General features: G+C 47.4%; 1 protein-coding gene across 1 annotated transcript in view; it reads left to right on the forward strand.

The window, feature by feature from the left end:
- Positions 1–15,533, forward strand: part of SNX29 (sorting nexin 29) — a 595,061-nt gene that overhangs the window by 393,296 nt on the left and 186,232 nt on the right. The window contains exons 17-18 of the mRNA XM_040230635.1: positions 5,215–5,270; positions 9,245–9,326. Coding sequence (XP_040086569.1) covers positions 5,215–5,270; positions 9,245–9,326 — 138 coding nt within the window. The remainder of the gene's footprint in view (positions 1–5,214; positions 5,271–9,244; positions 9,327–15,533) is intronic.

A 15,533-nucleotide genomic window follows, 5' to 3' on the forward strand; every position in this document is an offset into this window, starting at 1 on the left:
AGGCAGTGTGATGATGCCACTGGTGCCTTCACTGTCTGGGAGTCCTGCCTCTGATCTGTTTGCCTGAATCACATCATGCCAAGGAATCTTCTCCTAGCCTTGTTGTTGTTCAGTCGCTCAGTCGTGTCTGACTCTTTGTGACCCCATGGACTGCAGCACGACAGGCTTCCCTGTCCTTCACTATCTCTCAGAGTTTGCTTAAACTCATATCCACTGAGTTGGTGATGCCATCCAACCATCTCATCCTCTGTCATCCCCTTCTCCTCCTGCCTTCAATCTTTCCCAGCATTAGGGTCTTTTCCAGTGAATCGGCTCTTTGCATCAGGTGGCCGAAGTATTGGAACTTTAGCTTCAGCATCAGTCCTTCCAATGAAAATTCAGGACTGATTTCCTTGAGGATGGACTGGTTTGATCTCCTTGCAGTCCAAGGGAGTCTCAAGAGTCTTCTCCAGCACCAGTTTGAAAGCATCAGTTCTTTGGTGCTCAGCCTTCTTTACAGTTCAACTCTCACATCCATACATGACTACTGGAAAAACCAAAAGTCAAAAGGCTTTGATTCAACAGACCTTTGTCAGCAAAGTGATGGCTTAGGTGAGGAGGTAAACTCAGAGAAGCGAGTTCCAGAGAAGGCACTGGGTTCCATGTGGAAGCAGCAAGGGGAGAGTGGTGTTTGGAAGACGGGCTTCAGAGCTGCCCTCAGCCCTCTTGCCTCGATGCAAGGAAGATTCGAAGACATAGGCCCTCCCATCCAGTGGGGGAGGATCGGAAAGAATGTTTTATTGACTTTACACAGTAATGCGATGCAGACGTCTGTGTTAGTGGTCACAGGATTAATGCATCTTCCTCGTAGAAAGTAAAGAGAAGTCCGGACACATGCGGCAGATCCATCTGACTGCCTCTCTCCGATACCCCACTGTCTTTCGGATCTCTTCCACCCTCACCCTACTGATCCACAGTCATTGCTAGTTTTATCTAGGACACATACTGGGTATTTGCAGTTCATGTTAATAGCAGCTTTAGAAAAAATTTTGTTGTTGTTTTTTTTTTTTTTTTTTTGGTTGTGCCGCACAGCTTTTGGGATCCTAGTTCCCTGACCAGGAATTAAATCCGAGTCCTGATATCTCAGCTGGTAAAGAATCTGCCTGCAGTGCCAGAGACCCTTGTTCGATTCCTGGATTGGGAAGATCCTCTGGAGAAGGGATAGGCTGCCCACTCCAGTGTTCTTGCTTAAGCGCTCTTAGCAGGGAAAGTACGAAGTCCCAACCGCCTGGACCAGCAGGGAATTCCGTAGTAGCATTTTATTAAATGGAGAACAGGAGCTTTTATTCTGTGCCATTACAAATTGGTCAAGAGCACTCTTTGGTGGGATAATACATTTTAGTTTACATTTTTAATGGATATTAGATTATTTCAAAACTCAAATAGTAGATATAAAGGTGTGATGAATGAATAGCCCCGTTCCCACCCTTCTGTCCAGGCCCTGCCCCCAGGGCTGGTGCCCCTTTGGTTGGTGCCTTGAACTTCACTTCTATACCTTCCTAATGCAAAAATAAATAGCAACAACTTGACATTCTTCCTTCCCCATTTTTGCACCCATGGTATGTATTACACCCACCATCTGGAGCCTGCTCTCGCTTTCCTGTTACGGTTTCTCTTTTAGATGTTTTCATAATTGCACATGGAATGCTATCTCATTCTTCAAAAGCACCTTTAAATTCTTTCAAAGCAGTTCACTCGATCATTTTTTTAATCTTACAGAAAGATAGCGAATAAAAAATAAGCCTCATTTTTCTCCCCAGTCCTACTCCTAATCTTTTATCAGTGTTGCTGTTTTCTTACATATTTTCCCAGAGTTATTTTTGTGCTTGTACCCTTATGAGTGTGTGTGTGTGTGTGTGTGTGTATTTATGTGTATAACTCATTTTTTAAAACCAGGCATCTCCTATGGACATGTCATAATTTCTTGAATCATTTCTCTTTAGTTGTACCATTAGATTCTTTTTTCTTTTACTTGTCTAAGCTTGGAAAGAGGAATCATCTTCAATGTAAATTTTTGTTGACATCTTTGTTTCCTTTGGATAAATCCTGGGAGTGTGATTTCTGGGTCAAAGGATGGAGATGTTTTAGGGATCTTGGTACACACAACCTCATGGCTTCCCCCAAGGGATTGTACCTGCTCTCACCCTAAACACCCTGAGGAAAATGACAGTCCCTCTAACAACAGGGCCACCCCAACTCGCAGCCCAGGGAATTCCTGGTCTTTTGTTCATTGCAGCACTATTTATAATAGACAAGACATGGAAGCAACCTAGATGTCCATCAACAGATGAATGGATAAAGAAATTGTCATACATATTTGCAGTGGAATATTACTCAGCCATAAAAAGGAACGAATGTGACTCAGTTGAACTGAGGTGGATGAACCTAGAGCTTGTTATACAGAGTGAAATAAGTCAGAAAGGGAAAAACAAGTACCATACATTGACATATATATGGAATCTAGAACAATGGTACTGGTTAACCTGTTTGCAGGTCAGTAACAGAGATGCAGACATAGAAGATGGACTTGTAGACACAGCAAGGGAAGGAGAGGATGGGACGAATTGAGAGAGTAACACTGACGTATATACACTACAATGTGTGAAACAGACAGCTGGGGAAGCTGCTGGATAACACAGGGAGCCCAGCATTGCACTGTGACGACTTAGAGGGGTGGGATTGGTGGAGTAGGGGAAGGGAGGCTCAAGAGGGAGAGGTTATGCATATATATCTCCATGGACAGAGGAGCCTGGCGGGCTGCAGTCCATAGGGTCAAAAAGAGACACTACTGAGTGACTGTCACACGGCTGATTGGTGGTGGTGTATGGTGGAAACTAGCACAACATTGTAAAGCAGTGATCCTCCAATTAAAAAAGAAAAAAAAAAGGAAGAAAGAAACTGACGTTTTTCCCAAGTGGTTAGGCAGGTTTCTCTTTGCTGGGTTTCAAAGACTCTCTCAGCATCAGCTCCTTAGCAAAGCCTGCTGCCCAGAGCCCAGTTGCATTGCTTATTAGCTCCAGGAACCTGGAAAGGGCTCAGCTTGGCCATCTTCCTTCTGGGCTGCCGAATAGAGGGTGAGACACCCCTAGGGTTGTCGGCAGATTAGTGTCTGGTGTCAAGGATAACACACTGATGTTCTTTCTCAGTAGCTGTCATGTTATTCAGTGAGTGAGCAAGTGAAAGTTGCTCAGTCGTGTCCGACTCTTTGCGTCCCCATGGACTATATCTAGTCCATGGAATTCTCCAGGCCAGAATACTGGAGTGGATAGCTGTTCCCTTCTCCAGGGGATCCTCTCAACCCAGGGAACAAACCCAGGTCTCCCGCATTGCAGGCGGATTCTTTACCAGCTGAGCCACAGGGAAAGCCCCATGTTGTCATATTTTAGCATACAGGTCAATCAGGGAGACACCACCCCCCCCCACTGCCCCGCCTGCCTGGCACTGTTCCACACACACAAGACGTGTCAGCTCCTCTTGTGCTCAGAATAGCCCTGTGCCTTTGACCGTTACACCCATTTCACTGACAAGGATGGTACAACACAGAGAAGTCAAGCGACCTGCTTGCGGCCACGCTGTTAGGGGCTCAGGACTCGATCAGGAGCTATGTGGTGCCAGAGCCCAGGCTGCTTAACCATCCCACTTCCTGCCTCCCACAGGAGCCTACTGTTTCTTTAGGAACTGCCTCCTAGTGTCTTCTTATCCTCTGTTCAGGCAGAGCTTTGTCAAGCCTCTCCTCCTCCCGTCACCTTTGAGCTGGCTTTTCCTCTTGTTTGCTAAGGGTTGGTAGTAGAAAAGCCTTGGAAGTGGAACAGAGCTGAATTTGTCTCCCCTTCCTACGTGTATAGCCTTGGACAAGTTTAGTTTCTGCGAGCCTCTGTTCCCTCATCTGGGGGACGTTACCCACCCCCAGAATTTTTATCACAATTAAAAAAAATCATTTAAAAAGTTACTCATTTGGCTGCACTGATTCTTCGTTGCAGCATATGGGATCTAGTTCCCCAACTAGGGATTGAATTTGGGCACCCTGCATTGCGAGCACAGAGTCTTAGTCACTGGACCACCAGGGAGGTCCCCGTTCACCACAATTAATGATGATCGAAAGTAACCTAAATGCCCTGACGGTGCACAGTGTGAAACGAAGGGCCCGTTTCCCTCCTCACCTCTCCCCCTTCTCTGTTCCATTGGATTCCTCTCAGTTTTGATCCACAGTCTTAAATTCTGTCCAGTTCACATGCCTTTTCTTTTTTAAAAACAATGCATGTTCACTTTTTGGCTGTGCTGGGTGTTCACTGCTGCGTGTGGGCTCTCCCTGGTTGTGGCGAGTGGGGGCGACTCTCTAGTTGCAGTGCTGCTTCTCGCAGTGACTTCTCCTGTTGCTGAGCACAGGCTGTCGGGCACAAGGGCTTCAGTATTGGGGCGCATGGCCTTAGTTGCCCCAGGACGTGTGTCCCCTGAATTGGCAGGCGGATCCTTAACCACAGGCCCACCGGGGGAGTCACCTCCAGTTCACATACGATCCTGTCACAAAAGGAAACTCACTCCCCGGGTCTGATAACATCACGATTGACTGAGCATCTACCAGCGCCGGCTGTCTGCTGTCGGCGAGAATTACCATCCCACCAGGCGATTTAGCGTCTTGCACCCAGTCCTGTTCTCATGGGGCCCTTCTGAGTCAGAGGAGAAGGTCATACTCAGCTGCCTTAAATTGCCCACACACGAGAGGGGAAAGGATGGAGCCATCTTGGGGGACATAAATTGGCCTCTGTGTTTGCACACCAGGTGTGTCTGTGTCTGTGACCATCATCCTGGTCACGGGGACTGTTTTTTGCCATTGCATGTTCGATGTCTCACCTCTCAGCTCCTAATTAGGCCTTACTCTAGCTTCAAAATTACATGCTTTTTCACACCCACAATGATCTCAATGGGATTAACAGCCTTTTTTTTTCCCGTGAAGGTAATTGAGATCTTTCATGGTGACATATTTTTATTACTGTAACTCCGTCTCTAACCATCCTTCCACTAAATCTCTTACTGTTTTCCAGTAACTGCTTCTTCCCCTCATTCTGAACAGGAGATGTTCAGAGACCATTGAGAGGCAGAATTTCCTGTGATTATGCAAACCATGGTAACCATGATGTGTTTTCTCTCTCTCCCTCCCCTCTCTCCTGACGGCAGGTGCCCGGAGATTTGAGTCAAACATCCGAAGACCAGAGTTTGTCAGATTTTGAAATGTAAGTCCACAGTGCCTGCTCATGAAGGCCCTTTTAGAAATAGGACTCTTGTTGCTTGGCTCACATCCCAGGAGACCATAGCCAAAAAAAAAAAAAAAAGACTGTTTAAACTGCATGGCTGATTTGGTTATTGTAGAGTTGGGGAGTTGTCTGCCTGCAGCCTGTGTCCGGCCTTTAGATGTGTTTTAGTCTCCCTCCATGGGTGTTGAAAAACAATTTAATCTTTTTGGCTGACATTTAAGAGTTGGAAGATGCCACATGAAAATTTAAATTTCTCCATTTTCTTTAAAAGAAGAAATCCCGGCAAGGCCACCATCAGCTGGAGCTGAGCGGCAACTGCCTCTGCTGTACGGGCCGTGTGCCCCTCCACTCGAGTCAGTCCCCACTCCGGCCCACTTCACTGGTTCCATCGTCTGGGTGTCTCCTGTTCCAGTTTTGAGTCTGCAGCCCCAGGGTTATTGGAAACACAAGAGTTCAGTACCTTGGTCTGATTTTTGATTGGTTTAATTCTATCTGGTGCCTCTGCCGATAACCCCTAGGCTATTTGGTTGATCTTCAGACTGACTCTTTCTGATTGAGTTGTCTTGGTTTTTGGACTGAATAGTCCCGTGGGGTTGCAGAAGAGAGTGGAGTGAGTACTGAGTCAGGGTCAAGCAGAACCTCCTTCTCATTCAGATGTGCTGAGTGGAGGCAGCTTTAGCCTCCCCAGGAGATGGTGTCATCTGTCCCTCTGCTTCTGGAGAGAGAAGGGGGGTGCATTGGAAGAGCACTTTGTTAGAGCCAGGCTGAGCCAAGTTGAAACCTTAGCTGTGTGACCTCGGGTGAGCCACTTAACCTCTCTGGGCCTGAGTTTGCTCATTCATAAGGTGCAGATCACAGCTGGCCTTGTGAGGCGGAGGTAGAGATTAGAGGCAGGGGGGATCAAGAGGCCCTGAGTGCTGTGAGCGGGGTCGTGGAAGTTATAGCGAAGGATGAAAATCAAAGACAGGTTGGTCTCCACTGGCTCTTTGGGGGGTGAGTGGAGGGGGGTATAGCATGAAAGAGGGTCATGAAATGGCAGCCTGGTGGAGGGCAAGGGGGGACCAGCTGGGGAGAAAGGTGAAAGCCAAATAGGGGATCCCAGAGACGGGCCACTCATGAGGTGGAAGGGACTCTTATTGAAGCAGGAATTCACTGCCTGCTGTGGGAGGCACCCTGCTAGGTCCTGGTGGAGGGGCTGAATCGGCATAGACCAGCCACATCCTCCTCCTCCTCCTCCCCCCACCCCCCTGCCCCAGGGTGCTCATCTCCACTAAAGTGAGAGGGAAGTGCCATTCCCTCCCTTGAGATGGAGCTGCAGATCCCACCTGTCCTTGCAGGGAAGGCCGTGGCTGACCTTGGCTCCATCCCTAGCCTCCCCACTGCCCTCTCTTCCTACCAGCTGCCCTGGTGGACTGGATTCCTCCAACTTATCTGGTCTTCCACACACAGGATTATGACTGTATTCACTTAACCCACACTTGTAAATGTAGGAGAGAGTTGGTCACGTAAACAGTCAATTCTAATACAGTGTGATACAGACTCTGAAAGGGGAACACACCTAACCAGCCTGCGTGATCTCCTGTGAGGTTGTCCAGACCTCACCCATCCTGGGAGGTTCATGAAAACGGGAGTATTAGTTACACTTCTGCACCCTTCCCCCGGCTGACAGAAATGAAGGGGGAACAGTGATCACTAGCACAGTTTTGAGGGTCTTTCCAGGAGAGGTGTTGTAGACATCCAAGTCAATTCAGTGGATCAGAATTGCAGGTTGTACTCAGATCCTCGGGGAGGTGATCAGTAGGCCTTATCTTGCCCCATGAAGGGGGTCAGCGCCTTGGCTCAGAGCTTAGAAGAAGTGCTGTTTCAGGAGAGAATCATTTCTTTGTGAAAACGAAATGCTCTTTACCCTGGAGGTTGTGAGGCTGTTGAGTCATGGAATCTTCCATCATCAGCGCGTCAAACCGTGTTCCACACACAAGAGGCTGGCGAATTTTTATGAGCTGCCCTTTAGAGAGAAGGAGAGCTTGAGGAAAAGCATTTATCCCTGGAATGGCTCTGAATGGAAGCAAGGACTGGGACCTCCCAGCCCTTCCAGAAATGCACAATACTGTTAGGAGAGCTGTTAGGAGAGATCTGGAAGTTTCAGTGACAGCTTATCAGCTCTGCATGTTGATCCAGCTGTGGAAGAGTGGTGATGGTGGGCGTGTGGTTAAAGTCATCCAGTAAGGCACAACTGTCACGTTACCAAAAGATCCCTTGAAGTTCTGTCTAGTAGCCTGCGAGGATCACCTGAGATGATCTGGGTGAAAGCATGGATCTGTCCATGGTACATGTGCAGTAAATGATTCTGCATTTAAATTTAAATCTTGCTTTATTCAATGCTGACTTCAGACTATACCACAAAGCTACAGACATCAAGACAGTGTGGTACTGGCACAAAGGCAGAAAAATCGATCAACGAAACAGAATAGAAAGCCCAGGGACAAACCCACGCACCTGTGGATACCTTACCTTCAACAGAGGAGGCAAGAATATGCAGTGGAGAAAAGACAGCCTCTTCAGTAAGGAGTGCTGGGAAAACCTGGGCAGGTGCATGTGAAAGAATGAAATTAGAATACTCCCTAACATCATAAACAAAAATAAACTCAAAATGGGTTAAAGGCCTAAATATAAAGCCAGACACTTAAAACTCTTAGTGGTAGGCTTCCCTGGTGGCTCAGTGGTAAGGAATTCGCCTGCCAATTCAGGAGACATGGGTTCAATTTCCTGGTCTGGACAGATCCCACATCCCGAGGAACACCTAAGCCCATGCACCCCAGCTACTGAGCAATTGAGCCTGTGCCCTGGAGCCCAAGAGCCGCAACCACTGAAGCCTGAGCACCCTGGAGCCCGTGCCGGGCTGCTAAAGAAGCTACTCCAGTGAGAAGCTTGCGCATTGCAACTAGAGAAGAGCCCCTGCTAGAGCGAAGCCCATGCAACAGTGAAGACCCAACAGAGCCGCAAATAAGTAAAATTAAACAAACAAACAAAAACTCTTAGGGAAAAATATAGGCAGAACACTCTTATAAATTGCAGCAAGATCCTCTTTGACCCACCTCTTAGAGTAATGGAAATAAAAATAAAACTTGCTCTATTCAAGCCACACAGTGTTTTTGGAAAAGCTGCAAGGGTGGTTATTGGTGCCTGACTTTCTGAAATTCCCTTCCCCAACCCCAAACAACCATTGCTTGCATGGCCCTGAGTGTTGTTTTCATGGAGTCTGATCTTAAAATGAGGTGATGATGCTGGTTTAGTCACTAACTCATGTCCAACTCTTGCAACCCCATGGACTGTAGCCCATAAGGCTCCTTTGTTCATGGAATTTTCCAGACAAGAATACTGGAATGGGTTACCGTTTCCTCCTCCCGGGGATCTTCCTGACCCAGGGATTGAACCTGGGTCTCCTGCATTAGCAGGCAGATTCTTTACAAACAGCCACCAGAGAAGCACTTGCCCCCCTTAAAATGGGGGTCAGGGTTTACAGTGGGCACCGAGAGGACACTGCACGAATCCTCCGAACACTCTAGAAACCCTGTGAGCATTAGCACTCTTGACCCTCCCTAGCCTCATGGAGTCTTCCCATGATCAGCCCCCTCTTCAGATGAGCAAAATGAGGTTCAGATAAATTACAGGCCGCCGTCACTCAGGTAGTAGGAACTGAAAGGCAGCTGTCTCTCAGTCTAGAACGTGAACTGCATCTATAAATTTTACACACGCGCACAAGCATTTTAAACTAAGTCCCTTAAAAATAATCTCGGGCAACCAAGTAATGAAACTGTAAACTGCTCCTTTAGTCTACTCTCAGGTGTAATACATGTTGACATACATTGTGTGCCTCTTAGAGGAGAAAATTAATAGCATCCTCCTTTTTTTGGTAAATTGAAATGACCAGTTTCGATCTTTCTTCTGTTTAGATCAAACCGAGCTCTGATCAACGTCTGGATCCCATCAGTGTTTCTCCGGGGCAAAGCTGCCAACGCCTTCCATGTGTATCAGGTAATTACCTGGTTTTCAGTTAGACGCCACAGAGCCCACACTTGCTTGTTATTCTCTGGAGCTTTTACATCTTGGTCGTGGAGTGTGGAGTGCCATACGGAGAAGCCACGGCCTCCCAACACCAGCATCTACCTGTCCAACCTCCCCGAGGCAGCGGTCCTTCCATGAGACAGGAGGAGGCTGGGGGTGCTTCCTCGTGCTGGCCGGGGTTCCTAGTGTGGCTGTGACCACTCAGCTCAGGCTGCTTGAGCAGAAAACCAGGGCTTTGATGGCTTGTCCAGGCATAGGTCTGGCCTCAGGCTTGGCTGGACCGGTGGTCAGGAACTTGCCACTATTTTCTCCTGTTTCCTTTGGCAGGGCATCCTTTTCAGGCTAGTTCTCTCTGTAGGTGGACCAGGCAGCTCCCGGAAGCATCAGACTCTCAGCCAGTCTGGTCGTCTCTCAAGGGTCTGTCTTGGATCCCAGGCACATCCCTGAACCCTGGGGTAGAGTGATGGACTTCTGTGATGGGCCAGGTTCAAATCATGTGACCCCCCACCTCCACTGGCAAGGGGGTTGGAGTTAACCTCATCTGACCTTGTTACTGAGGGAGGGACAAGGCAACACCGCAGATGAAAACCAGGCCACTCGGTGAAGAGAAGGGGCAACAGACAGTTGTCAAGCGATGTTTCAATGTGCCTCCTGGGGTAGAGCTGGCCAGCTTACACCCAGTGGGAGATTGAGTGTCTGGGGCAAGGGGAACCTTTGCTTTAGAGCTGGTTTTGCCCCAACAATTGGGACCCTGGTTTTCCATCTTTTCTCTGATTTTCTGATGTCTTTTCCAGCCCTGCCTGCTTTCCCTCTTTTTCCTTTCTTTCTCTTTTTAACTGAACTCCAGCCATTGGTGTTTTGTGCTGGGGCTGTTTTTTTTTTTTCAGCTTTGACTCTTAACTGCTTCTGCCTCCACTGTCATCTTGTATCACAACAGCTTTCATTAGGTTTTGTTCTTATTCCCACGAGCTCTGTGAAAAACCTTGGTTTTGTTTTGTTTTTGTCATTTTTCTTAGTGGAGAATTGACCATTGAAGAAGTTTTCTCCTCTGTCAAGGCATTTCTCCGGGAGACTCGGGTAGGGCTGAAAGGATGTTGAACTTGAGAACAGGGACCCTGGTTTCACTTTTATGGCTTAGGTAAATATCAGTTTCCTTATCTGTAAAGTGGAAATCATAATAATGCTTACTTTGGAAAGCTTCTGTCAGGACGAGGAATGCATGGTACCTAGCAGGCACTTGAGATCATTTCTCATCTTCTGAGTTGGCTGCTGCCTTTGGTCACCGGTGACGGGACTGGCAGTGGGCATGGGTTGGGTTATGTAGGGATGGGCCTGAGCATGCTACACGCCTCTCACCTGAAATCTTCTGGACAGATGAGCTAGAGTTTGGCAAGGAAGTTTGCACTAGAACGTCATGTTAGTTTGCTTGTTTGGCCAGGCGACAATAGCACTTTAGTAAATGTTAGGGAATCTACGTGTTTGCAATGCTCTCAGCTCTGGCTTGAAAAGAGAATTGGAGATGACAGATTTCTGAATGTCCTCTTCTCCTTTTTATCCGAAACCAAACCAAGAAGACATGCTCTTACGTGAATGTCCTGTAACTTCTGCTTTGCGATCATCAGAAAGTGGGGGTGTTGCCTGGAGGAGGAAGAGAGGGAAGCAGACAGCTTTCAGTTCAGTTCATTTCAGTTACTCAGTCATGTCCGACTCTTTGCGACCCCATGAATCGCAGCACGCCAGGCCTCCCTGTCCATCACCAGCTGCTGGAGTTCACTAAAACTAATGTCCATCGAGTCAGTGATGCCACCCAGCCATCTCATCCTCTGTCGTCCCCTTCTCCTTCTGCCCCCAATCCCTCCCAGCATCAGGGTCTTTTCCAATGAGTCAACTCTTCGCATGAGGTGGCTCAAGTATTGGAGGTTTAAACTTTAGCATCATTCCTTCCAAAGAACACCCAGGACTAATCTCCTTTAGAATGGACTGGTTAGATCTCCTTGCAGTCCAAGGGACTCTCAAGAGTCTTCTCCAACACCACAGTTCAAAAGCATCAATTCTTCAGCACTCAGCTTTCTTCACAGTCCAACTCTCACATCCATACATGACCACTGGAAAAACCATAGCCTTGACTAGATGGGCCTTTGTTGGCAAAGTAATGTCTTTGACATTATTATTTGACAGCTTTATTTTAGAGCAGAATTAAAATGTGAGCTCCCTGGAGAGGTTTCCTTGACCTTTTGTTGCTGACTCCTCCCCCACCTCACCCTGGCAAGTCACAGGGCCGTTTGCAGTGACCAGAAGTCTGTTACGGAATGAGATTGACACAGCACATATGCCGTTGCTCGGGAGATTGTTCCCACAGTGGTCACGGCGGCCTTCGAGCCACACTCGCCCCGTGCTTGACCCGAATTTCCAGAGATTTCCTGGGTGTGATCCAGCCAGTCGTGCAGAGGACGAGGCCCAGATCCCATGGAGCTGCGGCCCTGGCAGGCCCCGCATCACCCCCGCACCGCCCCCACATCACCCAGGAACCTCATCCCATGCTGCGGGCTCTCTGAAAATCCTCTCTGGTCTTGGAGTAGTATGGAGCAGCATTTCTGGAATGCAGCTGTCTCTCTCCTTTCAGCAAACAGTGCTTCTGGTCAGTGCCTCAAGAACAGACTCTGAGCATGTGTCTGGAAGTTTTTGGGAAAGGCTTTGTTACAGTGTGCTTTGTTTTGACTTTGTTGATTTTTAAACGATAAATGATAATTGGAGAGAGGGTGACTCATTTAAAATACTGGTACTGTTGGACTTTATTTTTACTAGCTTAAAAATACATTTTGTATAATTCCATAGAAGATTTGAGATAATTTCTAGAGAAACTCAGCAAAGAGTGATAAAATAGAAATAAAATATCGGAATCAGAGTAAATGTAAACTAAGAGTGCTTTCATTAAGGGAACACTGGAAATCACACATATAGGTACACATATATATATATATGTTTATAATGAGAGCCTACATGGTTCCTCTCATTAGTTTGAAAGTTTCCCTTTGTGCTTCCTGGCAGCCAATGTGAAAATGGAAATGTAGCTATTTTGGGCAAGTCTGTCACTAATTGGAAGAAGATATGTCAGTTTCTCAAAGAGAGCTCTAAAAGAAATGTCCCTACGGGACTTTAGACTAAACAGACGATGCCCTGTTACATCCCTGTGACAAATCACCCTCAGGTTTACTTACGATCTCCCTCCAAGGAAGCTAAGTGCATAACCATAAAAAGGACCTTAAGTCCATTCAAAGAGCCCAGACGAAAGGAACAGCACGTATAGCTTTTCCAGCAGATCTGCGCTGTCCCGGCCAACAGCCGCTAGCCTCATGTGGCCATTCAAATTTGACTTAATTGAAATTTAACTCGAGTCCCTCAGACACGCCATCCGCGCTCCAGGTGCTTCATAGCCACGTGTGGCTGGTGGCTGCCACACTGGACAACAGAGATACAGCACATTTCCACCATCACAGGAAGTGCCGGACGGGGACCATTTAGATCAGTCTCTCCCGGAGTGGCAGGAAGCTAGATGGTCTTCTGTGTGGTCTTCTCTGTGCTTAGTGACGTTTTGGAGTGACAGAGATTGGACATCCTGTGACAGGTTCTGCAGGGCGACGACCACTGGTCTTTCAGCTCCTCTATCACTGGCAGTGATGTAGAAGAGGAAGTCTCCCGGTGGCCTCGGGGCCTTGAACGCACTCTAGTTTTGCGTCTTAGCAGAGACCGAGGAAGACCCGGGATCAACACCTTCGACAGGCAGCAGACTCTATCTCAGTGAGCTACATTGTTTTCTTTCATGGTAGGTATTATAAAAATAACACAACTTTATGCCTGCCTTCTACTTACGGCTGGCTTGCTTGCTAAGTCTCTTCAGTCATGTCTGACTTTAGTCTCTTGGACTCTTTGCGACCCTATGGACTGTAGCCAGGCTCCTCTGTCCATGGGATTTCCCAGGCAAGAACACTGGAGTGGGTTGCCAAGCCCTCCTCCAGAGGATCTTCCTGACCCAGGGATCGAACCTGCATCTCTTATCTCCTGCCTTGGCAGGTGGGTTCTTTACCACTAGTGCTGCCTGCCCAGGATTCTGTTTTTCCATTTAGCATGATGATGTGCAGTTTCCTTTTAAAATAAACTTGAGAAAGAAAATGGTTCCGTTTAAAGAAAAATACTACATGCATGATAGTGAAAACAGCAAGAAGTTTAGGGTGGTGACACGTGAATGAATAACACTTGGGAAATGCCATCTCTCACTGGCCTATGTGGGTTACATAAAGCAGCTCATTCAGTTCTCACAACAACTCTGTGGGGTAGCAAGCGCTATTCTCCCCATTTTATAGATGGGAAAACAGGACACAGAGAAGCAGCTCATTCAGAAATATGATTTCCAGATGTTCCCTAGTGGTCCAGTGGTTAAGACTCTGTGCTTCTGCTGCAGGGGGCACAAGTTCGATCCCTGGTTGGGGAAGTTCCACGTGCTGCATGGTGCAGCCAGTAATAATTATAAGAAATAATTTTAAAAAAACCTTGATGTTCAGACCGCAAAGCATTTCTAGACAAGGTACCAGTCTGCACAGATTCTATAAATGTGGGCGGAGTCCGGCTTTAGCAATCCAGGGAGCAGATTGGCCAGTTGCCTCGGAAGGACCCAGCCTGACCAGGAACTTGCCTGTGTGGACAGCCACCTGCATCCCTGAGACGGTGGACTAAGGCCCCCCTGCGGCCAAGCCAGGGATGCCCTGTGCCTCTACTCTGAGCTTCCCGCAGGACACGCATCAGAGCCCTGCAAAGCCCAGAGCAGCCTGCGGTGGGTTTGCTTTGGAAAACTGTTAAAGCGGGTGCTCTTGTTTGAGCAGCAGCAGGGTCCCCAAGCCTGCCCGGATGCTTAGGAACTGAGGAGGAGCTAAACTGGTTCACCAGCTGCTGGTAGTTCCCCGGCTCTCACCGCTTGTTTGTGGAAGGAGTCTGGGTGTGTATTTTGCACACAGGATTCTGGCCAGAAGCACTGTAGTCCCTTGATAGGACTGAATGCAATTTATTTGAAAGGGTTTGTGTCTCTGAACACTGCGGTTTCCATGCTCTGTTCCTGTGACCTGAGGTGGTTGCTGAGGTGTGCTCTGGCATAAAAGTAAGAAGTGGCAGTCTTTGGCCAGGTTTCAGGACAAAAGTAAAATTGATGTCCAGAACTTTCCCAGCTTACGTTTTTCTTCCACGAAGACTTCTTACTTCTGGCCCCTGTTACAATGCTTCTTGGCTGCCTGCAGATACATGCCAGAGGCAAAATGATTAAACAGCAACAAATAGAATGGAAAAACAAAACAAAACCCTATTTACTAACTAATCTTGCTTAGTTTCTGTGTGTGTGTGTTAACACACAGTTATGCTGGTGGAGTTTGACTTTCTGTCCCTTCCACATGACATGGTTACATTTGTCATTTATCAATTAGTTCCTAGTTTATACCTTTGCAAGTATTTGCTTTTATTCCCCAAATACCCCAACTTCTGAACAAGTTTGAGGTCCTCTGTCTTAATATCCTACCGTAGTATTTACAAAGGCACATTAGACCTTAAAACAATCCACCTATTTTTTTTTCCTTAAGCCAACATTATAGCCACCAAATTGGCATGAGCTAATACATCAATCCACTTATTCTCTGAATCCTTAGATCTTTCCCTTTGAAAAGCACCAGTAGCATAAATACAGCTGAAATCAGTCCTCTCTATGGCGTTCATTTCAGCCTTTGAATTTCACCACCAGAAGCACTGGCTACAGAACCATATTCCACTTGCCCAGATTTCCTTTGTAAAGACAGTTGCTTGGTTTCACCAAAGCTTCTTTGTTCTAGAATAAACCCCCTTTCCTGGGGACCACAGCGGGGCTGTCTTGACTTGGAGAAAAGATGGTGTTCCAGGAAGACTCATTCAGTTTTGGGGTTCCCCCATCCCCTGAAGGATATCTCACAGCATAGGCAGGAGTTTTCAAGGTTTATCCTGGCAGAGCATATTTATATATGCCGTACCGGGAAGATCCGTGGTTTTTTATATTAATAAAAGATCACAGGGTCTGGGGGCTGCATAGGAGGATGGCGATGCTTTTGTGCCTCAGTCTTTGGGTTCTTCAGCCCTTTTCATCTCTGTGCTAAGAAGATTTACCCC

The sequence above is a fragment of the Oryx dammah genome, unplaced genomic scaffold (genome assembly GCF_014754425.2).
Source record: "Oryx dammah isolate SB20612 unplaced genomic scaffold, SCBI_Odam_1.1 HiC_scaffold_2, whole genome shotgun sequence".
NCBI classification, from domain to species: Eukaryota; Metazoa; Chordata; class Mammalia; order Artiodactyla; family Bovidae; genus Oryx; species Oryx dammah.